Consider the following 24980-nt stretch of genomic DNA (forward strand, 5'->3'; position numbering starts at 1 on the left):
CTCTTTTTCTGACATTACACACTATATTGAAATATAAAACATATCTAGGTCAGTAAAAGAAGCTCAAAGTACCAGACTCCTTGCAAGGATGCCACATTTTTTCGTGTAGTATACACACGCTGCTTGCTGTGATTCTGAATTTTTATATACTAACCCATGCATACAGCATAATTCATAAACCTGCATAAGCACAAGTGCCCCAGACACAGAGCCTGCTGTGATACCTTGTTTTTGTTTGCATGTTTGTTTTAACACAACTATATGTACATTTTCTGACATCAGTTTGAGGAAAAGATCTGATTTTACAGTAAAAACATATTAAAAAAGAAAAGAGAACCACACAGATACCTGCACCCAAATCTGAGGTTCTGTCCTGAAGGCAGTCTTCCTCTTCTCCTATTGCATGTTGAGCCTTTTGGTTTAACTCCTTCTGGATAAGGTATTCTTCTAGTCTTTGCAAGCCTTCCTGGGAAGACAGATCAACAAAACATCCCAGAAATTCCCAGTATTCAACCCAAGGATACCCCAGCTCATGAGCTAGCTCCCTGTAAGAAATAAAACACAATAGTTGAGAAAACAGGAAAAGAAAAACAAAACCCCACCTACACAGATAATAGCATGTAATCTCTAAAGGGCCACTGTTGTTTTGGGTATTTTATTTGCTCTAATTTGGGGCATTCTCTCATGCCCCCCCAGTGGGGGGCCTGCATGTTCTTTGAGGAATTACTCTGACATAGCAAACTGACTCTTACTCATAGAAGAAGCCTAGTGTACAACCACAACTTCAGAGCAAAAATAAAAATCACACACAAATCCTCCTAACGTATGTCCTTGCTTTGGCTAAGTATGTAAAACTTTAGAGGTCTGTAGCAGGTTCAAAGTGGGCACATCTTTTGAGAAAAGGCTCTAATTCCTTCTGGGAACTTACATTTCAGTATACATAATTAATATTTTTTATCATTTAGCCACAACCACACAGCACACTCTGCTCAGCCTGGCAGTCATGGGCCTATGAATACCTTCCAACTCTCTCAATGCCTCTTTCTGGGTCAGACTTCCTGATGCTGTGGAAGAGGCCTGCTTTTTTTCGAGGTGGAGTTTTCCAAAGCTTTCGAAAATCTTCTGCCTGGAAGAAAAAGTGTCAAGATAGGCAATGCTTCATGCAGCTCACTTGAGACTTGGAAGCACCAACACCACCGACTTATGACTTTCTACCATGTTACAGATTCCGCAGTCACTTTTACACATGGCCAGGAGAGAGAACGGCCTCAAGGGACTGGGAAAGCGGAGGTTGGCTGTCTGACTGTCCCTAGGCAGATGCTTGCACCTCCAGGAAAAGTGACACAAAGAGAGCTGTCTTTTTGTGCTGCTTAATGTCGAGGGTCAGATCTGGCCCAGGATAGCCTACATATGAAGCCCCACCTCACGGACAGCAGGCGTTGTCTGTCTGTCTGCCACCTCACTGGTTCATATTCCCTCCCCCTTACACGTAAAAGGAAAGCGGACATCTCTCTCTCAGAAGTAATCCTTACCGGAATTTTCTTGCAAATTATTTAGAAAGTTGTTTTGTGACAAGATCTTACTATGTGTATTACCCAGGCTTATTGTCGTTATGATATGCCTACCTTAACCTCCCAAGAAGCTGGAATTAGAGCATGTGCCACTATGACCAGGTTACTTAGAAAGTTTTAAATAATCCATCAGTAAGAGATTTCATTGGAGAAAGTGGTCAACCGTAAACGTGGTGCAAAAGCATGTATACCCAGCAATTCCACCATTTGTAAGTAGAGGCCGGCTAAACAGTGTATGACAGGAACTCAGGAACATGGAGGAAGGGGTAAGAGTTTCATGTGTAGGAAGCTCAGTCTGGAATCTGAATTTGCAAATGTGGAGCTCCCTAAGTTGCAATGGACTGGTAAGGAACAAAAGGAACTTGGCCAGGAAAACACTAATATGCTGGGAGGCCTGGGTTCGAGTACACCTTCCCTTGGCCACAGAACAAAATAAACACTCCAAGGCTTCGGTAATACTCCCTCAGAGGTGACCTCAGATAAAGATGACTTTAGGCGTGCATGGTTGGCCTCCATGACCCAAACCAACAGATCAAACCCTAAAGCGGAGTTAGCCAGGACTTCCCAAAACTTCTTTTCCTGGCCACTTACTTTGGATGGACTCAGAGGCCCCACAAAAGCTCTCAGTGTCATCACAGGATCCCTGGGGCTACTTCTGCAGTGGTCGGCACTGGACGCTTCAGCTTTCTGGTCTGAGGACCACAGCTCCCCAATGACAGGAGAAGTGTCTTCGGCTCTCAGAAGTGGTACATAGTAGTGACCTGAATAGGAGAAAAATGTCAGCCCAAGCTTCTATGTAATTTGGTCTGAGTCAGGGTCTAGGAGAACATCAAGGAAAACAGTGACAGAAAGGACCAGGCAATAAGATAGGTTTGGGGTCCAAGACCAATTTGTGTCAACAACTACTAAGTGAGCCTCTTCTCCACTCTCTACTAAAGCAGGATTTTGTTTGTTTTTGTTCTCTGAGCCCTGCATGCATAATGGAGACAGTGCTACTCCTTGCAAGGCTTTGAGATTACAAATGAAGATGCGTACTTAAGGTATTCTTCAATACATGAGTTGCCAAGAGGAAATGTTCGTAAAAACATGAACTATGAGAAAAAGGTCAGCAAGGTTCAGTCCTATCCCATAGGAACAAACAAACAAACCTACCCCATACTGCTTCTACTCAATCTGCAGTTTCCTGTTTTGTTCAGTAGTTTATCAATGTTATTTCACCAAAACTTCAAATCTAGAAGGCATCATGTAATTCTTCCTTTGTCTTTAAAAATTATCTGATCTGTTACTACTTCTAGGTAATTCTACTTTATGGTAAAACTTCTGAAGCCTATTCTTTTCTTATTCCTAGTCACCATCATCTCTCTTATACACACACGTACACATGCACGGGCACACACACACAGGCCTGTACATGCATGCACACACATACACACACCTCTAAACTCTTTTCTCTATATCCATCTATAAAACACACTAACAAATTCCTGCCCTGAAACATACTGAATATAAACAAAACAAAAAACATTAAAAAATAAAAATAAAAAAGGAATGAGAGAAGAGGCAAGCAGAAACCCAAGGAAGCTGTAAGATTGCAGCCATGAGTCTGATGAGGTCACACTTTCTTCTTCCCTGACTCAATTTCTCATTCTTGTAGAAGAGGTTGCTGGAATATCAGCTTGTCATGCTGCTCACAATTTCCTGGGAATGTTTTATTTCAAGCGCTTATAATAGCTTTTATATCTTTCCTTTTCTACTTAAAAGAGTGTTAACATAGAGCCCACCTAGGAAAAAACCCACAGCATTAAGACATATCTTTAAAATTTATTACTTGTCTAGAATGCACCCACGGGGGCCCAGGTTTGATACTGACCATTCCATAGCACTGGGCACGGTGGCTTCTATTTATAATCCCAGGTCCCGGGAGGACAGGGAAGAGGACCAGAAATCAGGGCCATCCTGAGTTAGTGAGTGTGATACCATCTTGGGCTGCATGAGATTCTACATAAAAAACCAAGTGGGTGATGGAGGCAGAGTTCAGCAGTCAGGAGAACCTGCTGCTTGGGCAGGGCACCAGGGTTTGGTTCTCTAACTCTACCTACCTACTTCGTAGTAGTCCAGTTGCACAGAATCCAATATCCTCTTCCACTCTCTGGGTACCAGGGATATGTACTCGATGCATACACATATATGCACACAGGACACTCATGCATATACAATAAAAATAATTTTTAAAAATAGGAAAATGGTTGGGCATAGAGGCATATGCCTTTAATCCCAGCTCTCTGGAGGCAAAGGCAGGCTAATCTCTGTGAGTTTAAGGCCAGCTTGGTCTACAGAATGAGTTCCTGGGCAGCCAAGAATATATAGTGTGACCCTGCCTCAAAACAAACAAATCAACCAGGGAAATGTATTTAACATTTCAATATCTGAGATTGTGATTGATATTACATACCTATAAGATTTTCATAAATGACAGATTTCTATCCCCTTCCCATCTCAGGGATTTTAAAATAGCTGTTTTTTGGAAAGTACACAACAGAACCCACGTATAAGCTAGCTATTCATAAAATACAGCTTACCTTTCTTTGGAATATTCAAGTCCTTTAAAAGTTTGGAGTGTGTGTATGTGTGTGTATGAGTATGTGTGTGCACAGGCTGAGGATAGAACCTAGGGCTTTGTGTATTAAAATGTTCCAGAAATATACTTCACCACCGCACGATGTTAAAGCCTGTTTATAAAGGGCTGTGAGGCAGATCAGAGGTAGAGGTGTCCTGCTTGCTTGAGGACCAGAGTTCAATCCCCAGCACTTTGGAGAAGGCAACAATACTACATTAACAAACCGGGATTCATGTCCTCAGTGGTTTTGTGTCTATCTTTTTTATCCCATTCATTTCTTTAAAATGTTGTGCGTTGGGGGCTGGAGAGATGGCTCAGAGGTTAAGAACACTGACTGCTCTTTCAGAGCTCCTGGGTTCAATCCCCAGGATCCACATGGCAGCTTATAACTGTCTGTAACTCCAAGATCTGACACCCTCACAGTCATACATGCAGGCAAAACACCAATGCACATAAAATAAACAAATAAACAGCAGTGTGTTCTCTCCCTCTATGCTAGTTTGGGTGTCTTCTGGGTGACTGGGCAGCAATGCAGCAAAGCAGTCAGTTCTGCAGCATGCTCCCTGGGGCGGTAAGTCTTGAATGTGAAAACTGCCACAAGACAAACACTGAAGCTCTTGACTGGGTTTTAATGACCCTCAGGAAGAAACAGGGAAGGTATGCGAAATCCCACAAGGCTGAGTAACAAAAAGGAGCATGGATGCAGAAATACCATGCTAATCCCACAGAAAGCTAGGTGACAAGATGATCTTAGCAGTGATCAATCACATGGTTACAAATAACAGAAGTCCCACCACAGACTGTAACTAAATACATTTTAAGGTATTTCTGGCAGTTTAGTTTAATTGTGTTCTGTAAAACACCTGGAATCTCCAACAAATGACACCTTTGCCTCCTCCACCACACACTGGGATTCATGGGCACATAGGCGGAAAGGACTGAAAGAGACCCGAGTACAATTAAAAATCTAGATGGAGTCTGTGACGGTTTGTATGTGCCTGATCCAGGCAGTAGCACTATTAGGAGGTGTGGCCTTGTTGGAGGACGTGTGTTACTCTAGGGTTGGGCTTTGAGACCCTCCTCCTGCCTGAAAACAGCCTTCTGTTTGCTTCAGAAGAGGATGCAGAACTCTCAGCTCTTCCTCCAGCACCATGCCTGCATGGACACTGTCATGCTCCAAATGGATTGAACCTGAGCATCTGTACACCAGCTCTAATTAATGTTTTCCTTTATAAAAGATGCCTTGGGGGGTTGGGGATTTAGCTCAGTGGTAGAGCGCTTGCCTAGGAAGCGCAAGGCACTGGGTTCGATCCCCAGCTCCGAAAAAAAGAACCAAAAAAAAAAAAAGATGCCTTGGTCATGGGGTGTCTCTTTACAATTGAACCCCTAACTAAGACAGTTAGTACCCAATTCTATAAAATGTCAGATATACAGGCTACAGGGCCTCTGACTCGAGAAAATACCCAGAGACATTGTGCCAAGCCATTGCCATAGCTATATACATAAGAAAGAAAAAAAAAAAAAGTCAAAACAGAGGCCAGAAAACTTCAATTTTACTTGGTCGGCAGAAACAACAAATGGGTCCATGAGTGGAGACAAAGGGAAAGCATCATCACATCTTCTGAGATGCACGGAAGACAACATAGTAGGACGGTCCTCGCCAAACTAACACCCACAGACCAGAAGCACAGAAAGAAAAGGAGAGAAGTGTAACAGCCCTCAGACCTCCGCACACAGACAGCACCGCCTGCCAAAGTGAGCAATGAGCCACCGTCCGTACCTCTAAACATACCAACCTTGCTTTTGGGCTTCTGTCGTTCCTTCCACTGCTGGCTAACTAGAATAAGTTGACCAAAGATAAGGATTTTGTGCTAAAAGGTCACCCTGAGAAAGACTCATGGGCATGCTGGGATTCTGAGCACCTACTGAAGCTGCTGGCAGGCTAATACTTTCTACTGGCTTAAGCCCATGTGCAAGCAGTTTTCTTTGGTGGATACCAGAGAGGAAAAGAGAGAGGGGACTGAGGAGAAAGAAGGGAAGAGAAGAAAGTGCAGGAGAGAAAGAGAGGAGGGGAAGAAAGAGATGGCAAGGAAAGAGAAAATGAACATGAATGGATATCGTACCTCCACAGTCCAGCAGGGTAATGGTCCTGACTGGGTCCTAGGTTTGAAAGGTTAAGCTGAGCTGGACACTCACAAGGGCAAAAGAGGGAGACAGACCCAAGATACAGCCTCTTTGAGACGAGCCAAAAACGAAAGCCAAATAACTAAACAAGGAGCTCTGGGCTTCAGCCCTCCCCAGTGAGAAATGATCAGAGAAACCTGCTTCAGAGGTGGAGTGAGTCTCTGAGCAGCAATCAATCAAGTAAAAGAGAGCCTAAAATCAGAACGAGAACAGGTGGTATGAAATCAGGCAAGGAGGTGCAGTATCTAGGAAAAACAATCATTTCACAGCACTGTTTTTTCAATCTCCACTGCACTGCCCAGGTCCACTCGTTCATACATCGAGTCCACAACTTACCCATTAAGTATTCTCTAATCCTTTCTCTCAGTTCTACAGATTTGTTTTTGCTTCTTTCACAAATTACCTATTTAAACAAAACAGACAAAGTGAGCATTCTAAATATTACTATATTGTTTCCTAACAAATAAATGTTTTCTTAACTTTAAAGCTAGTAAAATAGGATAGTATCTTTAAAATTTGTATTATTTATTATGTTTATGGGTATATGTTGTGTATATGTGTGGTATAAGTGCAGATGCCCCAGAGGATAGAGGAAGGTGTTAGTTCCCCTGGAGCTGGAGTTGCAGGCAGCTGTAAGTCATCCAACCTGGGTGCTGGGAACACAACTCCAGTCTTCTGCAAGAGCAGTAAGTGCTCTTTTTTAGTTTGTTTTGTTTGGTTTTTCAAGACAGGGTTTCTCTGTATAGCCCCAGCTGTCCTCCTGCTCTGTCTCCTGAGCAGGGATTAAAGGGGTGTGGCACCACCCCAGCAAGTGTTCTTAGCCACTGAGCTTGTTTCTCCAGCCCTAGCATTATCTTAATGCTAAAAATTTCACAAAACTCACACTCAGAAAACCTGTGCTAGGGGGCTAGAAAGATGGATCAGCAGTTCAGAGCACTGGCTGCTCTTTCACAGGACCTCAGCACCCACGTGGCAACTTACAACTGTCTGTAACTACATTTCCAGGGTTCTGACTCCTGCAACAGACATACTGCATCATACAGACATGTGAGTAAATACCAATGCACATAAAGTAAAAATAATTTAAGAAGTATATCTAGTATGAATACATGAACATGCTACAGCTTCTCATCTGAAGGAGTTTTACAGTCTGAAAGTATTCCCTCTCTACACAAATTTTTGCTGTTGAGTATCTGAGCTCAAACAGTGCTCTAATCTCATATAGAACACAGATGCATTTTGCAGCTACAAGAATCAGCTTTCTGAGCTCCTATGCAATTGCGATAGTAATAATACGTTGGAAACAACAGAAAAGCAGTTACTTTCAAATAACATCAAAACAACAACAAAAAAAATCCACTTTGTGAAGCAAACTAAAATTGTTCACTCAGTTTTAGAAGGCTTACTTAGCATATTTGAGACACAGGTGCTATGCCTAACACTGTATATATGACACACAACAGTCACATATACAATTTTAGGCTGGTTATCAAAAATCATTTTATTAAAAATATAAATAAAACTATATCTCTCTGTAGTAAAATTTTATTGTTTTTTGTTTCTTCCTACCTCCATTCCTGAATACCAAGGCCTAATATATGTCAGGGAAGTTTTCTACCAACTGGGGTATGTGAGTGTGATAAAATGTTGTAATAGCTAAAGAAGGGGCCTGGCCCTAGGGCAGACATTCTTACTACAACAATGTCCTTTAGGCTTTATTTCTCAAAGCAGGAGACCTAGGTCAGCTAGCGGTATGTAATGCCTGATCCTTAAATTAGCAGTTTGATTCTTAGGAGTTCTAGGTCTGACTTTACGTCACAGGCGCAGTGTGCACACGTATCACATTTCGTTCTACTGCTAGGAACACGAAAAGGCAATCTTCACTCAGCTTGAGTGCAACAGTATGTATGTGGGCTGGTTCCCTAACTGACAGCAATCAGCTGCTTTACACGTTATCACAATCACTACCACCACCATAGCCATCATCACCACCGCTACCACCAAGGCCCACAGCCTCATGACCACCACCTGCTTTCTCTCTGAACTCGGTTGGCTCATGTGTTTAGAAGGAACATGGTAACAATGGGTTGTTCAGAACAACTGATGGCCAGTTTCAGAAAAATAAAAGCAGCAAGACTAGGTTAGCCCATTCCCTCCTGGCTCCACAAATACAGTGGTTTCAGAGTACATTATGCTCAGCAGTCAGCATTCTTAATGTGCCCCACCAGGCAAACACAACTCAGTAATGCACTTTTACTAGCTAGTCACAGAGCGCAGACTTACATACTTTAATTTCTAACACAAGACAGCAGCCATTACAACGTCACTTACGTCTTCAGGTGTTTTACCATATTTATTCCTTGGGTTTTTCACAATCAAAGGGTGGGAAGAAAGCACGTTGACTACATCCACATTCCCAAATTTACAAGCAAAATGCAATGGTGTGTCAAAGCCCTGGGAAAGAAGCACAATTGCTTACTCAAATTACTGACATGATACAGTGAAAGTGGTGTTTACTTAAAACAGTGGTTCTCAACCTTCCTAAGCCTGCAACTTTTAATAGTTCTTCGTGTTGGGTGACGCCCAACCCCCACAAAATTATTTTCATTGTTACTTCATCACTGTAATTTTACTGCTGTTACGAATCATAATGTAAATACCTGTGTTTTCTAATGGTCTTAGGCAACCCCTAGGAAAGGGTCATTTTACTCTCCAAAGGAGTTGCAACCCACAGGTTGAGAACCAATGATTCCTCCTCTTCTCTTCCCAGTCTCTTTCCCTCCCCCTCACCCCCTCCCCGTCTCTCCTCAGAGAAGGGAAGACCTCCCATGTTATTAACATGCCTTGGCATATGAAGTTGTAGTAGGAATGGGTACATCAACTGAGGCTAGACAAGCACGTCTGTCCAGTTAGGGGAAAGGGATTCGAAAGCAGGTAACAAAGTCAGAGACGGTCCAAGCAGCTGCTATTAGAGGTCCCACATGAAGATCAAGCTGTACATCTATGTGTAGGGGGCCTAGTCATCCGTGCATACTCTCTTGTTGGTGAAGAACTACTAATTTAAAACAAAACCAGCAGGCTGTCCGCCAAGCCTGACAACCTGAGTTCAATCCCTGGGTGGAAAAAGAGAACTGTGTTCTGTGACATCTACACCCCCTCACCCCCAGCACACACACTAAATAAATATATAATAAAAGTGTGTCTCGAGGCAGAGTCTCACTACGCAGCTCTAGCTAGCTTGGAATTCCCTATGCAGACCACGGTGGCTTTAATTCCGATCCTCCTGCTTCTGCACCTAAGTGCTGGCATTAAAGATACGTGCAAACATTTCTAGAAGTTGTTTTTTTTTTTTTAAATAACAAAAAGTAAAAAAGCCTCAGACTTTCATGATAAGACTTGACAAGTGAAGACAGAAGGGTCAGGAATTGAATGTCATTCTTAGCTACATAGTAAGTTTGAGGCCAGCCTGGATTACATAAGATCTTATCTCAAAGGCTGGAGAGATGGCTCAGTGGTTAAGAGTACTGGTTGCTCTTCCAGAGGTCCCAGGTTCAATTCCTAGCACTCACATGGCAATCTGCTAACCTAGGCCTAGTTCTGGGAGTTTCTAGCCTCTATTCTGGCTCAAAACACTCCCTTCCATTTAGCTGATTCAACCCCCGCCCCTACTTCCTCTGCCTTTTTTGAACTGCTCTGCTTTACCTCAAACCACCTCTAGCTATCTGTTCCCATCTGCTGGTTCCTTCTCCTTCTCTGGCTCATTTGGTCATCACCCGTGTCTAGCTTGTTCTTTCTTAACCCGTCTCTGTCAAAATCACTTGGTTAGACTGCTGCCTCCTCTCTGCCTGGTCCTTCCTTTGGACTGCCCCTGAAGTAGCTTCCCTTTCTTCTCTTCTCATGAGAGCTGGGCATATCCCAGTCTGTCAGATCTTTCTCTGATTTATCACTTTGTCTGCCACTCAACTAGACATCACTTTCAAACATGGGTATCCTTCTAAAACTAACGTTACCTTCACTGTTGGGATTAAAGGCGTGTACTAAGGGTGAGCCACACCACAACTAGAAACACGTTTATCCAGTAAACAACACAGTCTCAGGGTTCACGGTGTGATCAAATATCCTGCAACAGACATATGCAGGCCAAGCACTATTGTATATAAAAATAAAATAATTAAAAAAAACAACTCTGTCTCAAAATTGAACACTCCAAAATAAGGGCCTCAGAAACAAAAAGATACTGCTTTTATTGCTGGCAAAAGCACTTGGCATGCTAGCATACAGACATTGCTTGCCAGGCCCTGAGCCTGGCACATTAATACCTGTCACTCTTCATTTGATGTCAAGTGCCCAGATCCAAGGAGACACTTACAGTCAAAGGTATAGTCAATCTTAACTTTAACAATTTGGAACCCAGTATACAGTCAGGGAAACAGTGTTCTAAGAGTTGAGAAAGTCGGGGTTGGGGATTTAGCTCAGTGGTAGAGCGCTTGCCTAGCAAGAGCAAGGCCCTGGGTTTGGTCCCCAGCTCCGGGGGGGAAAAAAAAAAAAAAGAAAAAAAAAAAAAGAGTTGAGTAAGTCAGCAGGGACAAACTGGGCACATGGCTAATATCTAAGGTTAGGATCATCTTTTGTGACTAAGCCCTGATTGTGTGGGAATCTCCATATTACCAGAGCTGAGCTGGAGTACACCCAACTGGCATCCTCCACACTGTTCTGATAGCAGGAGTGTGTTTTGAGGGTATGGAAATTTGACTTTATTCCTTTTTGTTTTAAATCTGTTTCTATAGTTTTGCTTAGTTGACTAAATTTCTCTCTAATTATACAATTTACTTCTATCTTGTTATCTTTAATTTCTTTTCCTATTTATTGTTTGAGACAGGTGTATTTTTGCAGCAACTGGAATCAATTTCCTAAGCCCTTGGATAATTATAACAGAAATATGTTAGAAACAACAGCCAAGCTGTCACTTTCAAATAAATACAAAATAACAATAATAAAACCTAAAAATCACTTTTTAAAAGAAACTAAAACTGTGGGCTTAGCGGTAGAGGGCCCCCCTAGCCTGTATGAAATCTTAGGTTCAGTTCCCAGCATTCCCATTCCCATACATGAGTTTTAGGCTAGCTACCTGAAATCACTTATAAAAATACATATCAAAGTATATTCTTCTCTTGTAAAATTTTACTCCTCTCTTACCATTTTGTAGACCAGGCTGGCTTTGAACAAACAGTCCTCCTGCCTCAGCCCTCCAGTGCTTTCTTTTATTCTTCTCCACTGTTTTCTAAACTCCCAGATTAGTTGTTGGCTCTAACCTGTCATTGAATTCTCCTTCATGTAAAATAAATTCCTATGTCTCACCCTTATTTAAGACTTACACAACTAAAAGCTATACTTTTGAAAATTTTTCCAAATCATTATTTTAGAATTTTATTTATTTATATAGTACACATTGTGTGCACACATGCTACAAGGTCACAGAACAACCTGTAGGAACTGAGTCTTTCCTTTAACCATGAGTCCCAGGGATTAACCCCGTAAGGACAAGCTCCTTTCCCTGATGAACCACCTCACTAATGTTTTTTCCTTAGTAGTACAAGGGATCAAATAGAGCTTTACACTTACCAGTTACACACTCTGAACAAGGTTGTGTACTGTCTGGTTTTTGGCATTCTTTCTAGTCACAGCCTAGCTGCCCTTTCTTGACAGAAGGCAAGCCACCTAGAATACTCCATCTAGCTGCTTTCTGACTGTCTACTCACTACCTATGGAATCTCTTCATCAGAGAGCATTACTTTCATAACCACAAATTTATTGAGGCTTTTTGGTTATCTTAAATTATCTCATTTTATGTGTATGGTTGTTTTGTCTGCAAATATGTCTGTATGCAACATATGTTCCTGGTGCCCAGGGAAGTCAGAAGAGGAAGTCAGATCCCCGGGAAGCAGAGTTAGATGTTTGGGGCGGGTGGGGGGGAAATATATATATATATTTATATATTCAAGTCCACATATATATGGACTTGAATCCAGGTCAGCTGGAAGAATATATATGGACTTGAATCCAGGTCAGCTGGAAGAATAGCCAGTGATCTCAACTGCTGAGCCATGGGGTTGGCTGGTTTGTTTTAACACGTAGTCTCACATAGCACAGAGTAGCCTTAAACTCATTGGGTAAGCTTCTACTCCTCTTGCCTCTACCTCCCAAGTACTGGAACAAAAGGCATATACCACCATAGTTTTCTATGCTGCTGACAACCTAATTAGGACTAATTGACAACTAGGCAGGCACTCTATCTACTAAGCTACATGCCCCTGCCATCCTTGTTCTGTAAGTTTCCTCTGAAATTCAAATTTTCCATCCTGCGGTGAAGCTCTTTAACAGGAAGGAAAAATAACTCAAAATAGCTTCAGGAAGTCCCTGAAATTGACCATATTTATTAGGTTCCTCCCAGCCAGAGTAAACAATAAAAGCAAAGAGTACCTCTCATACTGAAGGAAGCTGAGCTGCAAACACAGTGAGACAGACCACCTGGTAGTTTGAATAGCAATGGCCCTCATTGATTTGAATGCTTGGTCTCTAGGGAGTGGCACTACTAGGTGTGGCAATGTTGGAGTAGGTGTGGCCTTGTTGGAGGAAGTCTGTCACTAGGGGTGGGCTATGGGGATTTCAGAAGCTCCAGTGAGACCCAGTAGCTCTCTCTCATCCTGTTGCCTGTGGACCCACATGTAGAATTCTTATACTACTTCTCCAGCACCATGTCTACTTGGATGCTGCCACATTCCCTGCCATGATGACAATGGACTAAAAACCTGTGAACTGTAAACAAGTCCCAATTAAATGCCTTCCTTTGTAAGAGTTGCCATGGTCACCATGTCTCTTCACAGCAACAGAACAATGACTAAGATCAAAGACTTGAGTACTGCTGTGATAGGACTGGAGGTTGGACTTTTTTTTTTGGGAGACAAGTTTCTCTGTGTAGCCCTGGCTTTTGTGGAACTCAACTTTGTAGACCAGGCTAACCTTGAATTTACAGAGATTTACCTGCCTCTGCCTCCACAGCACTAGGATTAAAGGTGTACGCCATCAACACCCCTGTCCATGCTTTGTTTGGAGGAATATGAAACACTTTGGAACTCTGGAATAGAAAACCAAGTGGACACTTTAAGTGGGACTTAATGGGCCACGCTACTAGGGGCATAGAAGGCTGCTTTTTGCCCTTGTCCAAAAAAATCTGCCTGAGGGTAAAATGATTCTTGGATTAATGACCTTGGGAGAGGAGATTTCAGGGCAACCTATTGTTATTGATAGTGACTTTTATGCAGAACTATAAAGAAAAGGAGCAAGTTGAGCAAGAAAAAATACAAAATACAGAGGAGAAAAGGAGCACTAGAGTGTATCAGAGTTAAGTCCAGAGTTAAATCAACAATTTAACAGAAAGTCTGATCTTAAATAGAATAAAGGGAGTGAGTGGTAACCCTCAGGGTGTCACCTACCCAACTAAACTTCCAACTTGTGAAAAGGAATTAAAAGTTTTAATACCAGCACTCAGGAGTTTGAGACAGGCTGATCTCGCGTTTGAGGCCAGCCTGATCTACAGGGCAATTTCTAAAATAGCCAAGCTTAGTCAGTGAAAGAAAACATCAAAACCAGAAAGCTAGCTAAGGCTACACAGAGAAAACCTGTCTTGAAAAAACCAAAACAACAAAAACAAAAAACCCAAATCAAAACAAAACAAAAATGAAACAAGCAACAAAACAAAACAAAACAAAACCTGAAAGCTGGTGGAAATGTATTTGAGGACCTGTTCCAGCCACAGCAAGCAGAAGAACCTGGCAGCTTTGGCCACCTGCTTCTGGGCTTAGGGTCAAGGACATAAGAAAGTGGTTGTGGAATCAACCCTCTGTGGGACCCTGAAAGGCACCCTAGTGAAAGGAAAATTATACAGATTTAAGGTTTAAAAATATGAAGGTAAAAGAATAAGTTTCAAAATTCAGACTCAGGACTAAACACTGTGAAAAGCAAGTCCAGGCAGGCCCGCCCTGCCGCTAGGACTAACAGACCATAAAGATAAAGAAAAGGAATGCAGGAACCAGCCCGAGTTATCAGGACTGACCCAAACCATCTGGCAGAAGGGCACCTCCCCCAGCTTACTCAGAGTCACACCTTAACCAGATGTCCTTCAAACCCTGATACGCCCCTAGCTTCTAAAATCCTGTACGCTCCAGTCAATACGTACTCTCCTGCTGTGCTATAATCTCACTGCCATGTTTAAATGAGCCAATCACTTATAGCCGCGCCAGAAATTAGCCAATTGTGTGTAACCGCGCCAAACCCCCTAGCCTTCCCTATATAAACCCCTGACTTTTTGAGCTTCGGGTTGACACCTCTGTCTCCCTGCGCAGGGATACGTTTCACCGGAGATCCCTGTAATAGATCTCCGTAATAAACCTCGCCTTTGCTTATTACATCCAAAATGGTCTCTCTGTGTCTGGGGTCCACGATTTCCCAAGACTCGAGTAAGGGTCTCTCTTCGGGGATCTTTCACTAGTTCCCAGTTGAGGAGGTTTAAGACCCTAGTCACTCTGAAAGGACAGTAGGCGTTTCACCTGACTCCCAGGAAGCCATGCCTGTCACTAGCCCGCAGCCCTCTATAGATTTGTGTTACATAAGGGCAACACCCCAAGCCCCTCCACAGGTATAGGATGAGATCACAGGTAAAGTAGTTTCTAGATAGATCTCCATGCTAATGAGGTACCTAAAGGCCTGGAGGCTCCAGGCCTAGCCAATGAACTTTTCTTCCCAGACACTCCTCCCTGCAAAAGGTATCTAATCTCAGGCCCACTCTGAGAAGTGGGGTACGGTTTTACTCCAGTTTCCTCCATGACAATAAATGTCTTAAAAGCATGGACTGTCTCTTTTCATCAAGATCTACTGTGGGGAGCCACAGAGAAGGCCTTCGCCTACAGAGCTGCTATCTAATCTCCCAAAGAAGACCTCCCTGCGCTCCCAGCCACCTCCCCTGCTGGACCAGCCGGAGTTCCCTTTTCCCCCTTGGCCCCAGGCTACATCAAGCCTGGCAGCCCCCACTCCATTCTCAGTTCTTCCGAAGCATCCTAGAAGGGCCTGGATGCACATGAGCCTGAGAACCTGACAGCCCCAGCCTCCTTGCAGGCCTGGGAACCCCTGAGCCAGCTCTGGCTGTGTCCTGTGCCCCAGACTGTGCTTCCCACCCCTGATCGGTGTCCCATGGCTGCCCTACAGCCAGACACCCACCCAGTGGGCTGTGAGGGGTAAGCCCGGTCAACTTCCTGCTTCCTGCCTCCCCAAGTGGCCCTGAGCCCTCCCAATAACCCTACAACAGGTGCCAGTTAACCCTACATCCCTCCACTGCTAAGCTGCTGCAATGTCAGGGGTGACCCTGCATGGAGGCCCAGAGAGGTCATTTCGTGAAACTGTGGAGGTAAAGCCTAGGTTGCTTTGGAGAGCCCAAGATGCTGGAGAAGCCAGAGCCAAGGGATACCTGCCAAGGAAAACTGCAAACCAAGTTTGGAAGCAACCCAAGAGATAGAAGTGTGCTGCAGTCAATAAAGTTGAGTGGAGTTAGAAATCTGAAGAATGCTTCGATATCAGACACGGAAATTCAGAGTTTGGAGTTTGCGCTGCTGATTTTTTGGTCCTATCAGTCCAGTATTTCCTCATTATGTTCCCGGTTTTCCCTTTTGGAATCGTAAAGTTTATCTATGCCATTGTATGTTGAAGTATGTGACCTGCTTTTTGACTTTTAATTTATAGGGATTAGAGTTAAGAGATTGCCATGAGAAAAATCTCTAAAGAGATTTTGAATTTTGAAACAGTGCTGAGGGCTGGAGAGATGGCTCAGCGGTTAAGAGCACCCGACTGCTCTTCCAGAGGTCTTGAGTTCAATTCCCAGCAACCACATGGTGGCTCACAACCATCTGTAAAGAGATCTGATGCACTCTTCTGGTGTATCTGAAGACAGCTACAGTGTACTTGTATATAATAAATAAATAAATCTTTAAAAAAAAAAAAAAAAAAACAGTGCTGAGATTATAGACTATGAAGACTGCTGAAGTTGGACTAAATGAATTTTTGCTTTATAGCCAAATGGAATGTGGTGGTTTGAACAGGAATGGTCCCCATGGACTCACAGATTTGAATGCTTGGTTGGAGGGAGTGGCAATATTAGAGGGTGTGGCCTTCTTAGAGGAAGTGTATCGCTGGGGGTGGCCTTTGGGGTTTTAAAGTAACTCAAGCCAGCTCCAGTATCTCTCTTCTTCCTTCTGCCTGTGGATCCAGACGCAGAACTCTCAGCTACTCTCCAGCACCAGGTTTGACTGCGTGCCACCATGCTTCCCACCATGATGACAATGAACTAAACCTTTGGACGGAAAGCAAGAACTAATTAAATGCTTCCCATTCTAAGAGTTGCTGCAATCCTGCTGTCTCCTCACAGGAACGGGATGTTAGGACAGACCAGCTGCCTAGACATGGGTGAGACCAACTGAGGCACCTGGAAAGACCATCCTCTCATCTGCTGAGCTGCCTGCAGGTTGTACAATGTGTTCTAGGTTCCCAGCTCTTTGTAAACTGTCACCCATGCTAGTGTGGGCCCTGGTGGTGCAACTGTCTTTGAGTCATTTCTGCTCCTGTAAGTAACCACTCATCCGTATTCCTAGAAGTAACACCAAGTTGGGCTTTGGTGGTATCTGTACCTTTGGTCTGTCAAGAGGAGTTCCCAGTGTGTGTGCTGTGTCTCCCAAAGATAAGTGTTGTTATGTAACACCCTCATAAACATCTAAGTCAATGAGTTCTTGTCTCCCTAGTACTCCATAAGCCTTGCACGTTGATGTAGCACAGAAAAAAATACTCTCACATATCAGGAACCCAAACCTTTATCAGACAAACTAATGAGGAATACTTACCACTTTGTCAGGAGTATTAAGATACAGGTCGACAATGTAGAGGATACGTTTCTGTAGCATGTCCATGTTATCATCTGGGTACATAAGACGCATAAATTCAGGGTTCTCCAGAGTCTCTAATGTCAGCTGGCACACAGAAGCCTGATTCTCTTTGGCAGCAACATGCATGACATTGTACCTACATCCTTCCTGAAAGAAGACCACATGTTGAGCTTCATATTTGTTAAAACACTGTCACTGTTCAGGAACAAAGTGACTAGAAGTGATATTACAAGCATACTTACTTGCACAATGGTTGGGTTGTCCCCAGAACCAATTAGATATCGAGGATTACTCCAGATAAGATCAGAAAAGGTGTGTTCCTCCCCTCTTTCAACAGCTTTCCGCAGCTTGGCAGTAAGGTCCTGTGTACGGGGGTTTTTATAACTGTTTGCTCGTTCTTTGTTTACTGTTTCTGATTCAGCCAGGCACAAGCCATCTGCTATCAAGAAGCAGAATTGAAGAACACTTAATCTCACAAACATTTCCTTCTTTCCTAGTCTACTGTGGTGAAGGCTGCTGCCTCTCTACAGAGGATGTGCAGCTCTTGGGAGTGACAGGTAGGAAGGGACAGGACACAGAGCACACCACAGCACTAATGAAGTGCCGAGTCCAATCAGATGGCTGAAGACTGAGAGAAAGATAGAATTTTGTGTATTTTTTTTTTTTTGAGAAGGTCTTGTTGTGGTAAAAATAAAAAAGAGAGTGGCCAGTTCCCATACTTCACCACTCCACGCTAGCCCCCTGGTTTTCTCGGACCTGGGCGGTTGCTCCCTATCTTCCCTGTCTCTATCCTGATTCTCCTACTTCTCCTCCTTCCTCTCTCCCAGGCCCCCCTCCTCCACCTACCCTTTCTTCTCATCCAATGATAGGCTTCACCTTATCCTGGACCTGCCTTGCTGCATACTGACGTCACCCTACAAGGTCTCACTATGTATCCCACGCTGGTCTCAATCTTACACTCATCTTCCTGCTTGTGCCTCCTGAGTGCTGGTATTAAGGACATGCACTACCATGTCTGACCATTTAGTGTACTTTGAAGATTAAGTCAAGAAGATATAACCTACAATCTATATTCTATAATAATATAATCTATATTAACATGATATATACCAATATAATAATACAATCTGTATCCTACAATTTATAACATATAATCCCAGTATTCAGAGGGTTCAGATAGGAGGACTGCATGTTCAAGGTAGTGTGGATTAACATGATTAAAACCTTGTCTCAAAAAACCCAACCGTAATACTCCCTTAGAGAAAAAGAGTTCCACATACAGTTTCTAAAAGGTTTAATAAAAACCTGAGAGCTTCGTAAAATAATTTCCTGCAGGGGCACTTTCCCAAGCTGAAAGGAGAGAAACCTGAGTGAGGGAAGAGTAGAAAGCAACAGACACGCCAGAGGTCCACCTCAAACAACGGAAGGGACTTTTCCTACAACGGCTGTGAATCAAAGTCAAGCTTCTCCAATAGGCCTCTGGTTTTGAGTCACACAGAGGGCGGAGTCAGATTTCTAGCTTCTATAGGGAGACTGATTCTTGAACATCTTAGAAGGAGGTGTATGTCCAGGTGGGATTATAGATTGTCAGCATCAAAATACCCACAACTCAAATTATAGCTAGAGCCCCAAGACATGGAACTGTTCCCTTTGCCGCTTCTGTGGTCCACGTGCCCAGTCTTGGCTCATCAGCTTCAGGGTCTACTAGTACCAGGCTCCATCCAGCCTTAGGCCTTCAGACCTTCCCAGGGCAGCCCCCGGCCCCTTTCTCTTTGGTTGTTCCATTGTAGGACACCTCAGCTTAATCCCTCTTCCTACACCAGATTTATCTCCTAGATGAAGAAATCGTGATGCCTGCCGTACATCAAGAAAGAAAACAAGAGAGTAACTAACAGCAATGACAAGGTAGGAGGTACAGAGTGCCTTACCTTTTGGCCCATCATTGCTGCAGAGGGGCATTGCCTTTACAGGAGACAGTAAGGACATATTTTTGCTGGGAGAAGGTAAGTAATCACATATCCCTCTAGCAAATTTCTCAGCATCTTCTCTTGTTGGAAAAGCTTTAAACCGGGACCCTTTGATCAATTTGACAGCTTGTAAGGCTTCCTTTTTATCTTCGTAAACATGGATCCTTTCTGGGTTTCAAAGTACCAAGGGAAAATTAAGAGATGAATAGGTTGAACCATGTATTAATTGTACCCAGAGTTCAGCAGTCAGTTTACATTTGTTAACAAGTCTCTTGGTTTCACTCTCTCATGGTCACGGTTCAGATTTTCAAGCTTTTATAAAAATATTTTTTTAGGATAAAAAAAGTGTATCAGTGTGTTTTTTATAACTATATGTATATAATGTGTGAGTACCCTTGGTGGCCTAAAGAGAATCAGAGCCCCTGGAGCTGGAGTTATAGGTAGGTTATGAATCTTCTAACATGTGAGCTGGGCTATGCAGGAAGATTATCAAGTGCTCTTAATCGCTGAACCATTACTCCACCCACTCACCATTTTTTATCTTAAAGAGGTCCTTGGCCATCCAAAAATTCACATGAATACACTTGACAGTGTGTGTGTATGTATATAAGCAAGCAAGGATACCATAATATATACCTATATGTTAATTTCAGAGGTACAATAACTTACAAAATGTGACGCATTCATGAGAAGTATGATAAAAAAGTAATAACTTACTAAAAATGAATTTTAAGTGGATTAAAGATAGAAATAAAAAATTCGAACTTAAATTTAAAATTGTTGGATCAGATACAGTGGCTTATTCCTATTATCTCAACAGCCATAAGGAAAAGTCAGAGGGTTGAGATTTGAAGCCCACCTTAGGCCATATAGCAAGATCCAGGCCTAAGCACACAGTTTAATCCTGACTAAAATAAAATTGCAAGTCTGTCTGTCTGTCTTTCTTTCTTTCTTTCTTTGAAGAGACAATTTCTACATGCTGGCATCCACCCAAGTGGATACATCAGGTTTGTATGGCTCTGGGGATTGAATATAGGGCTCCATGCATGCTTGGCAAATGCTCTACCAACTACAGTAGATTTCTAGCCTAAAATGTACAATTCCTTCTACAAAATTGCAGTTGCACAATTGGTACATTTACAATTATTATTGGTACATATTGCTTTTTTTTTTTTTTTTTTTTTTTTTTTTTCGGAGCTGGGGACCGAACCCAAGGCCTTGCGCTTCCTAGGCAAGTGCTCTACCACTGAGCTAAATCCCCAACCCCCTACATATTGCATTATTAACCTAAAAGTTGCTCAGTTTGTAATGAATTTAAGAGGTAGAAGGAAGATGATTAATCAGCAATTACTAACGAACAGAAGCGAGCCAATCGTTTGCAAATCACATCTATCTGATGGAAACCATTTTCCTAGTAATTAAAAAAGTATTCCTTAGAGTTTAAAATTAAAAAAAAAAAAAAGAACCAGAGAATAGAGTGTAACAAATATGAATAATAAAATTAATCTTGGTTGGTAAGATTATAGTTTCTCAGTGTAAGGAGAAACTACACAGCATGTTACCGTGTCTCACAAGGCCATCCTCATACACTGGACACACTCCATAGTACAGAAGGGGCTCCTTAGCAGTTGTCACTCCAGCCTTGTGGTTGTCATTCCTGGTGGAGGCACTAAAGGGTATCGGGTGCACACTGGATGTTACAGCTTCCTCTTCTGGAGGGTTCAAGCCCACACTATAACCAAAATCTCTGTCTTCAGATAAACAGGCCTGCTGAGTTTGTTTCCTGTCCACAAATGCAGGAGTCCTTGAAGTGCCATGGATAAATGCCGTGCCAGTCACCTCACTGTGCTTTGGAAGAGAGGAAGTCAGCAGTCCACCTTGTTCTAGTAAGGCCTGCGCTAATTTCTTCTCAAAAATAAATCTTGTAGTTGATGTAATGGGCCCACATTTCAGTCCAGCTTTCATAACTTCTTGTCTGAGGTCATCTGGATTCAAGAGTTTCAGTCGAGCCAACATAGCATCCATTGTCATCACTTCACCTAAGATCAAGAAAGCAAACACCAACGTGAACCACAGGACTGGAGCTCAGTGGTTCAGCACATGCTGAAGTGCTCAGCTTCCTCACCTTAGACACGATCTGTATTCCTACTCTAAAGCTATGTTTTTAACCTTAGTTGTTCAAAGAAGGTTTTGTCCCTGCAGCTTAACACATAAACAGGACTTCACACATCACTAACTTCAACCTTAGGATAATTATTGAGACCCCAAGTCCTAATTTCCTCACCTACAAAATAGAAATAATGAAGGTCCATTCTTGAGTTATAATGAGACTCAGATAAAATAATGAACATAAATTCTGTACCACTGGGTCTGACACTGATATAATACCCATAAATGTCTGCTACAGCTATTGACCTGTTGAGGAACACAGGCTTATTAGTCCTCAGAATGAGTAATAGCACACTGGAAAGTTAATTAAAATTAAAAACAAAACAGCAAGAACAAAAACCCTCTCAGACACTCAAGGGCAGCCACCTCGGACACATAAAGAGGCCACAGCTGCTCTCCAAAAAGCCTCTAACAAAACAGGTGAGGGCAATAGCTTGGCAACTGCATTGTATTGAACTCATTGAACTCAGAGTTAGCACCTTTGTCGTCTCAGAAAGATGGATAGATTGATAGAGACATGAGAAGTTAAATTAGGTCTGCAGATGAGACAACAGTGTTCTGTCACTGTTCATTTCCTTGCCATACTTGTGGTGTGATTATGTAGTATAGAAAATCTACAGAATTCCTTTACCTTTTTATTTTGAAATAATTTGTAGACTCAAGAAATTATGAACTCGGTAGAGTTCCAGTTGGCCAATCATCAGCTTTCCCTAAAAGCTGACACTTTTTACAACGATAGCACATCATCAAAAACAGGAAACTGACTTCACAGAACAATTCAGTGAGCACAGTGAGCAGACTTGGACTTGCTAATCCAGGTAGGTTCTTTTTTTTTCTTGTCTCGATGTTACAAGATTATAGCAACATACCACATCCACCCACCCACCCACCCACCCCATCCATCCACCCATTCATCCATTCATCCTGGGTGAGATAAAAAATTTTCAAAGTCAGCCTAAGGTATATAGCAAGAACATTAAACAAGTAAGAGTTTCATTTCTCTAGGACAAAAGCTTATGGGTACAGGGCAGATTTAACTTCCTTGAGGCACTGCTAGACTAATCTCCAGAGGGACTATACCATTAATAAACAGACACACCAACAATGCAGGAGAGCCATCTTCTCAGCATTTGCAGATTTTTGCGAACATCAGCCTTTTAAATCTTAGTCAATCTTGTAGGTATATGCACTGATACCTCACTTTAGGTTGAACTCTTCTTCCCCTACTGCTGGTAGAGTATCTTAGTACATGAGTTGAACTGTTCTATATTGTTTTTATAATCCTTTATACATCTAAAATGATTTCAAAACTAAAAACTAAGAACTGAAAAAGAATCTTTTAGTGAAAGGAGATGTCTCACTGGGGTTTGGCTCTATACACTATTAGCCAGTACACTACTCTACTTCAGTGTCTGGATGATTTTCACTGTGACCTTCTCTTGGTTTTTGGTACTGTGTTCACTGAGTAAACAGACTATCGCACACTATATTTATTAAAGATGCCCTTACTGTTTTGTGCTTTCCTATAATTGCATGTACAGGTGTATGTGTATGTATTCCCAAGTCAGAGACTAGCCTCTTTAGGTGTCACTTCCTTTTTTCAAACTCAAGTATTTGTTTGATATCCTGACCACAGTTTGCCCGCCCTCTCCTCCCAGTCCCGTGTCCGTCCCCCCGCCCCCCCCCGTCTCCCCCACCCCCCTTAACCAGCCAAGGCACATCAAGTTGCAGTAAGACTATGTGTTCTTGTCCTAGGGGAACAGGAGAACGTAAAAACCAAAAGACAGGGTGTTGGCCCGTTTTCACTACACAAACATGCTATCTCTCCACAGCCATGTAAACTAAACAGCACGACTCTGACTTTCCTGTTCTCCTTTCTTCAGCAAAACAAACCCAAACAAACAAACAAACAAATAACACCAAGAAACCAATGACTACTAAGAAAGGGTTGATATGTACGTCCGTGGTAGAAGACTTTCCAAAATGTGCCAGGCCATGAGTTTTATCCCCAGCCCTAAATAATTTAAAGAAATGAAACTGTGTTTAAGTTCATAGTAGCAAATGGAGTCTCTCAGTTACCCGTGAGATCTTGTTAGGTTTGGGTTATCTCTAAAGTTCTAAGGTTTAGTCAACGGTTTAAAATGTCATTTTCCTTCTAGAATATCTGGGGGGAGTTACTATTCATCTTACACTAAAAACTAGATTTAAGAGAAAGTGAGTGTTAGTGAAAAGTGGCTTCTGAAGAACACATACCTCGTAAGTAAGCATGGGATTATAGTCTAGAGAGGTGGAGGGCTGAGAGGAAAATTGCTAAAAACAGGGGTGTGGGTCCTTGTCAGGAGTTCCCAAAACACCCGCCAGAGGACCGGGGGCCGCGACGGGGTCCTACGGTATCCAGGGGCGAGGAGAGTGAGGCTTTCCTCCCACCGCTAACGCTGTCTTACCGGGCTGAGCGGACACCGCTGCAGACGCGCCAGGCAGAGAGGAGAGTGTCCCGCAGCGGTTCGGGTCCCGCGGCCGCTTCTCCAGGCGCCGGACCAGCCAGCGCACGGCGATGAGCAGCACCGAGGCGCCCAGGAGCTCCCAGGCCAGGGCCGCCCACTCCACCACAGCCAACCGCTGCCACAGCATCGCCACCGCCGGCGCCGATGCCTCGAGCGCGGCCGCCGCAGCCACCGCCCGCGCCCGCCTGGGGCCCTCTGTAGGCCGCTCGCCCGGCCGCCGGAGCCGCGCCTGCCTCAGGCCTCCTCCCGGGCCGTGGGAAAGCAAGGCGCGCTGCGCGCGCAGTGCGGAGCCTCCCGTGTCCCAACGACCAGGCCAGAACGCGCCAGGACCCCAGCCTCAGGCGGCTTCGGAGGCAGCCGGGGTCCTGATTCATACGAGCGCAGCCCGGCAGTGGCTCGGGCAGCTTCGTCGGGGTCCTGAGTCGGACGCGGCGCACTGCCTGGCGCGCCGCCATGAGTTGTTTCTTCGCCGCTGGTCCGCCCGCTGGAGAGCGAGAGCCGGCTCCTGGGCCACCGAGACGTGTGCATCCTGAGGCCAGCGGAGCAGGAGGCCGAGTCCTTGACTGGTAGGGGCTGAGGGTGAACGCGGCGGCCAAGTCCAGAAATCTACTCTGTAACTCTGCCTCTTGTTAATGGAGAGGTTTCTCTGGAATACAACGGACACGTCAGGCAAAAAGCCTGTGCCATTCTGACGGATAACGCGAAAGCCTGCCTAGCACTGGGATTGAAGATGCCAGGCCGATAATTATAGTTTTTTAAAGACTTTTCTTTAACCTTCTCCCCTTCTTGAGTCTTATTATATACCCCCAAACTGGCCTCATGCTGGAGATCTGCCTCCTTGAGCTCGCAGAATGTTGCGATTACAAGCATGTCACCATAATTTCCCTTCTGACTACAGATCACGAGGGGACCGAAGACTGTGGAAGCCCGTGATGGCGGAGAGGCATCTCACATGTACTTTGAGTGGTCTTCAGCAAGAAGTG

At 43.6% G+C, this 24980-nt stretch overlaps 1 protein-coding gene across 2 annotated transcripts in view; it reads right to left on the reverse strand.

The window, feature by feature from the left end:
- The window catches only part of Ankle2 (ankyrin repeat and LEM domain containing 2), a 29421-nt gene extending 5114 nt beyond the window's left edge, over positions 1-24307 (reverse strand). The window contains exons 1-10 of one of the 2 annotated variants that reach the window (XM_032886395.1): positions 23938-24307; positions 20887-21363; positions 19286-19492; positions 17600-17793; positions 17316-17504; positions 8704-8826; positions 6709-6775; positions 2163-2332; positions 1020-1126; positions 355-545 (exon numbers count right to left, since the gene is read on the reverse strand). In XM_032886395.1, coding sequence (XP_032742286.1) covers positions 355-545; positions 1020-1126; positions 2163-2332; positions 6709-6775; positions 8704-8826; positions 17316-17504; positions 17600-17793; positions 19286-19492; positions 20887-21363; positions 23938-24124 — 1912 coding nt within the window. In that variant the 5' untranslated portion in view covers positions 24125-24307. Of the gene's footprint in view, positions 1-354; positions 546-1019; positions 1127-2162; positions 2333-6708; positions 6776-8703; positions 8827-17315; positions 17505-17599; positions 17797-19285; positions 19493-20886; positions 21364-23937 lie in introns of both variants that reach the window. The other variant, XM_032886394.1, reaches the window with a different exon arrangement.
- Between the last annotated feature and the right edge of the window lie 673 nt (positions 24308-24980).

The sequence above is a fragment of the Rattus rattus genome, chromosome 16 (assembly GCF_011064425.1).
Source record: "Rattus rattus isolate New Zealand chromosome 16, Rrattus_CSIRO_v1, whole genome shotgun sequence".
Lineage (NCBI taxonomy): Eukaryota > Metazoa > Chordata > Mammalia > Rodentia > Muridae > Rattus > Rattus rattus.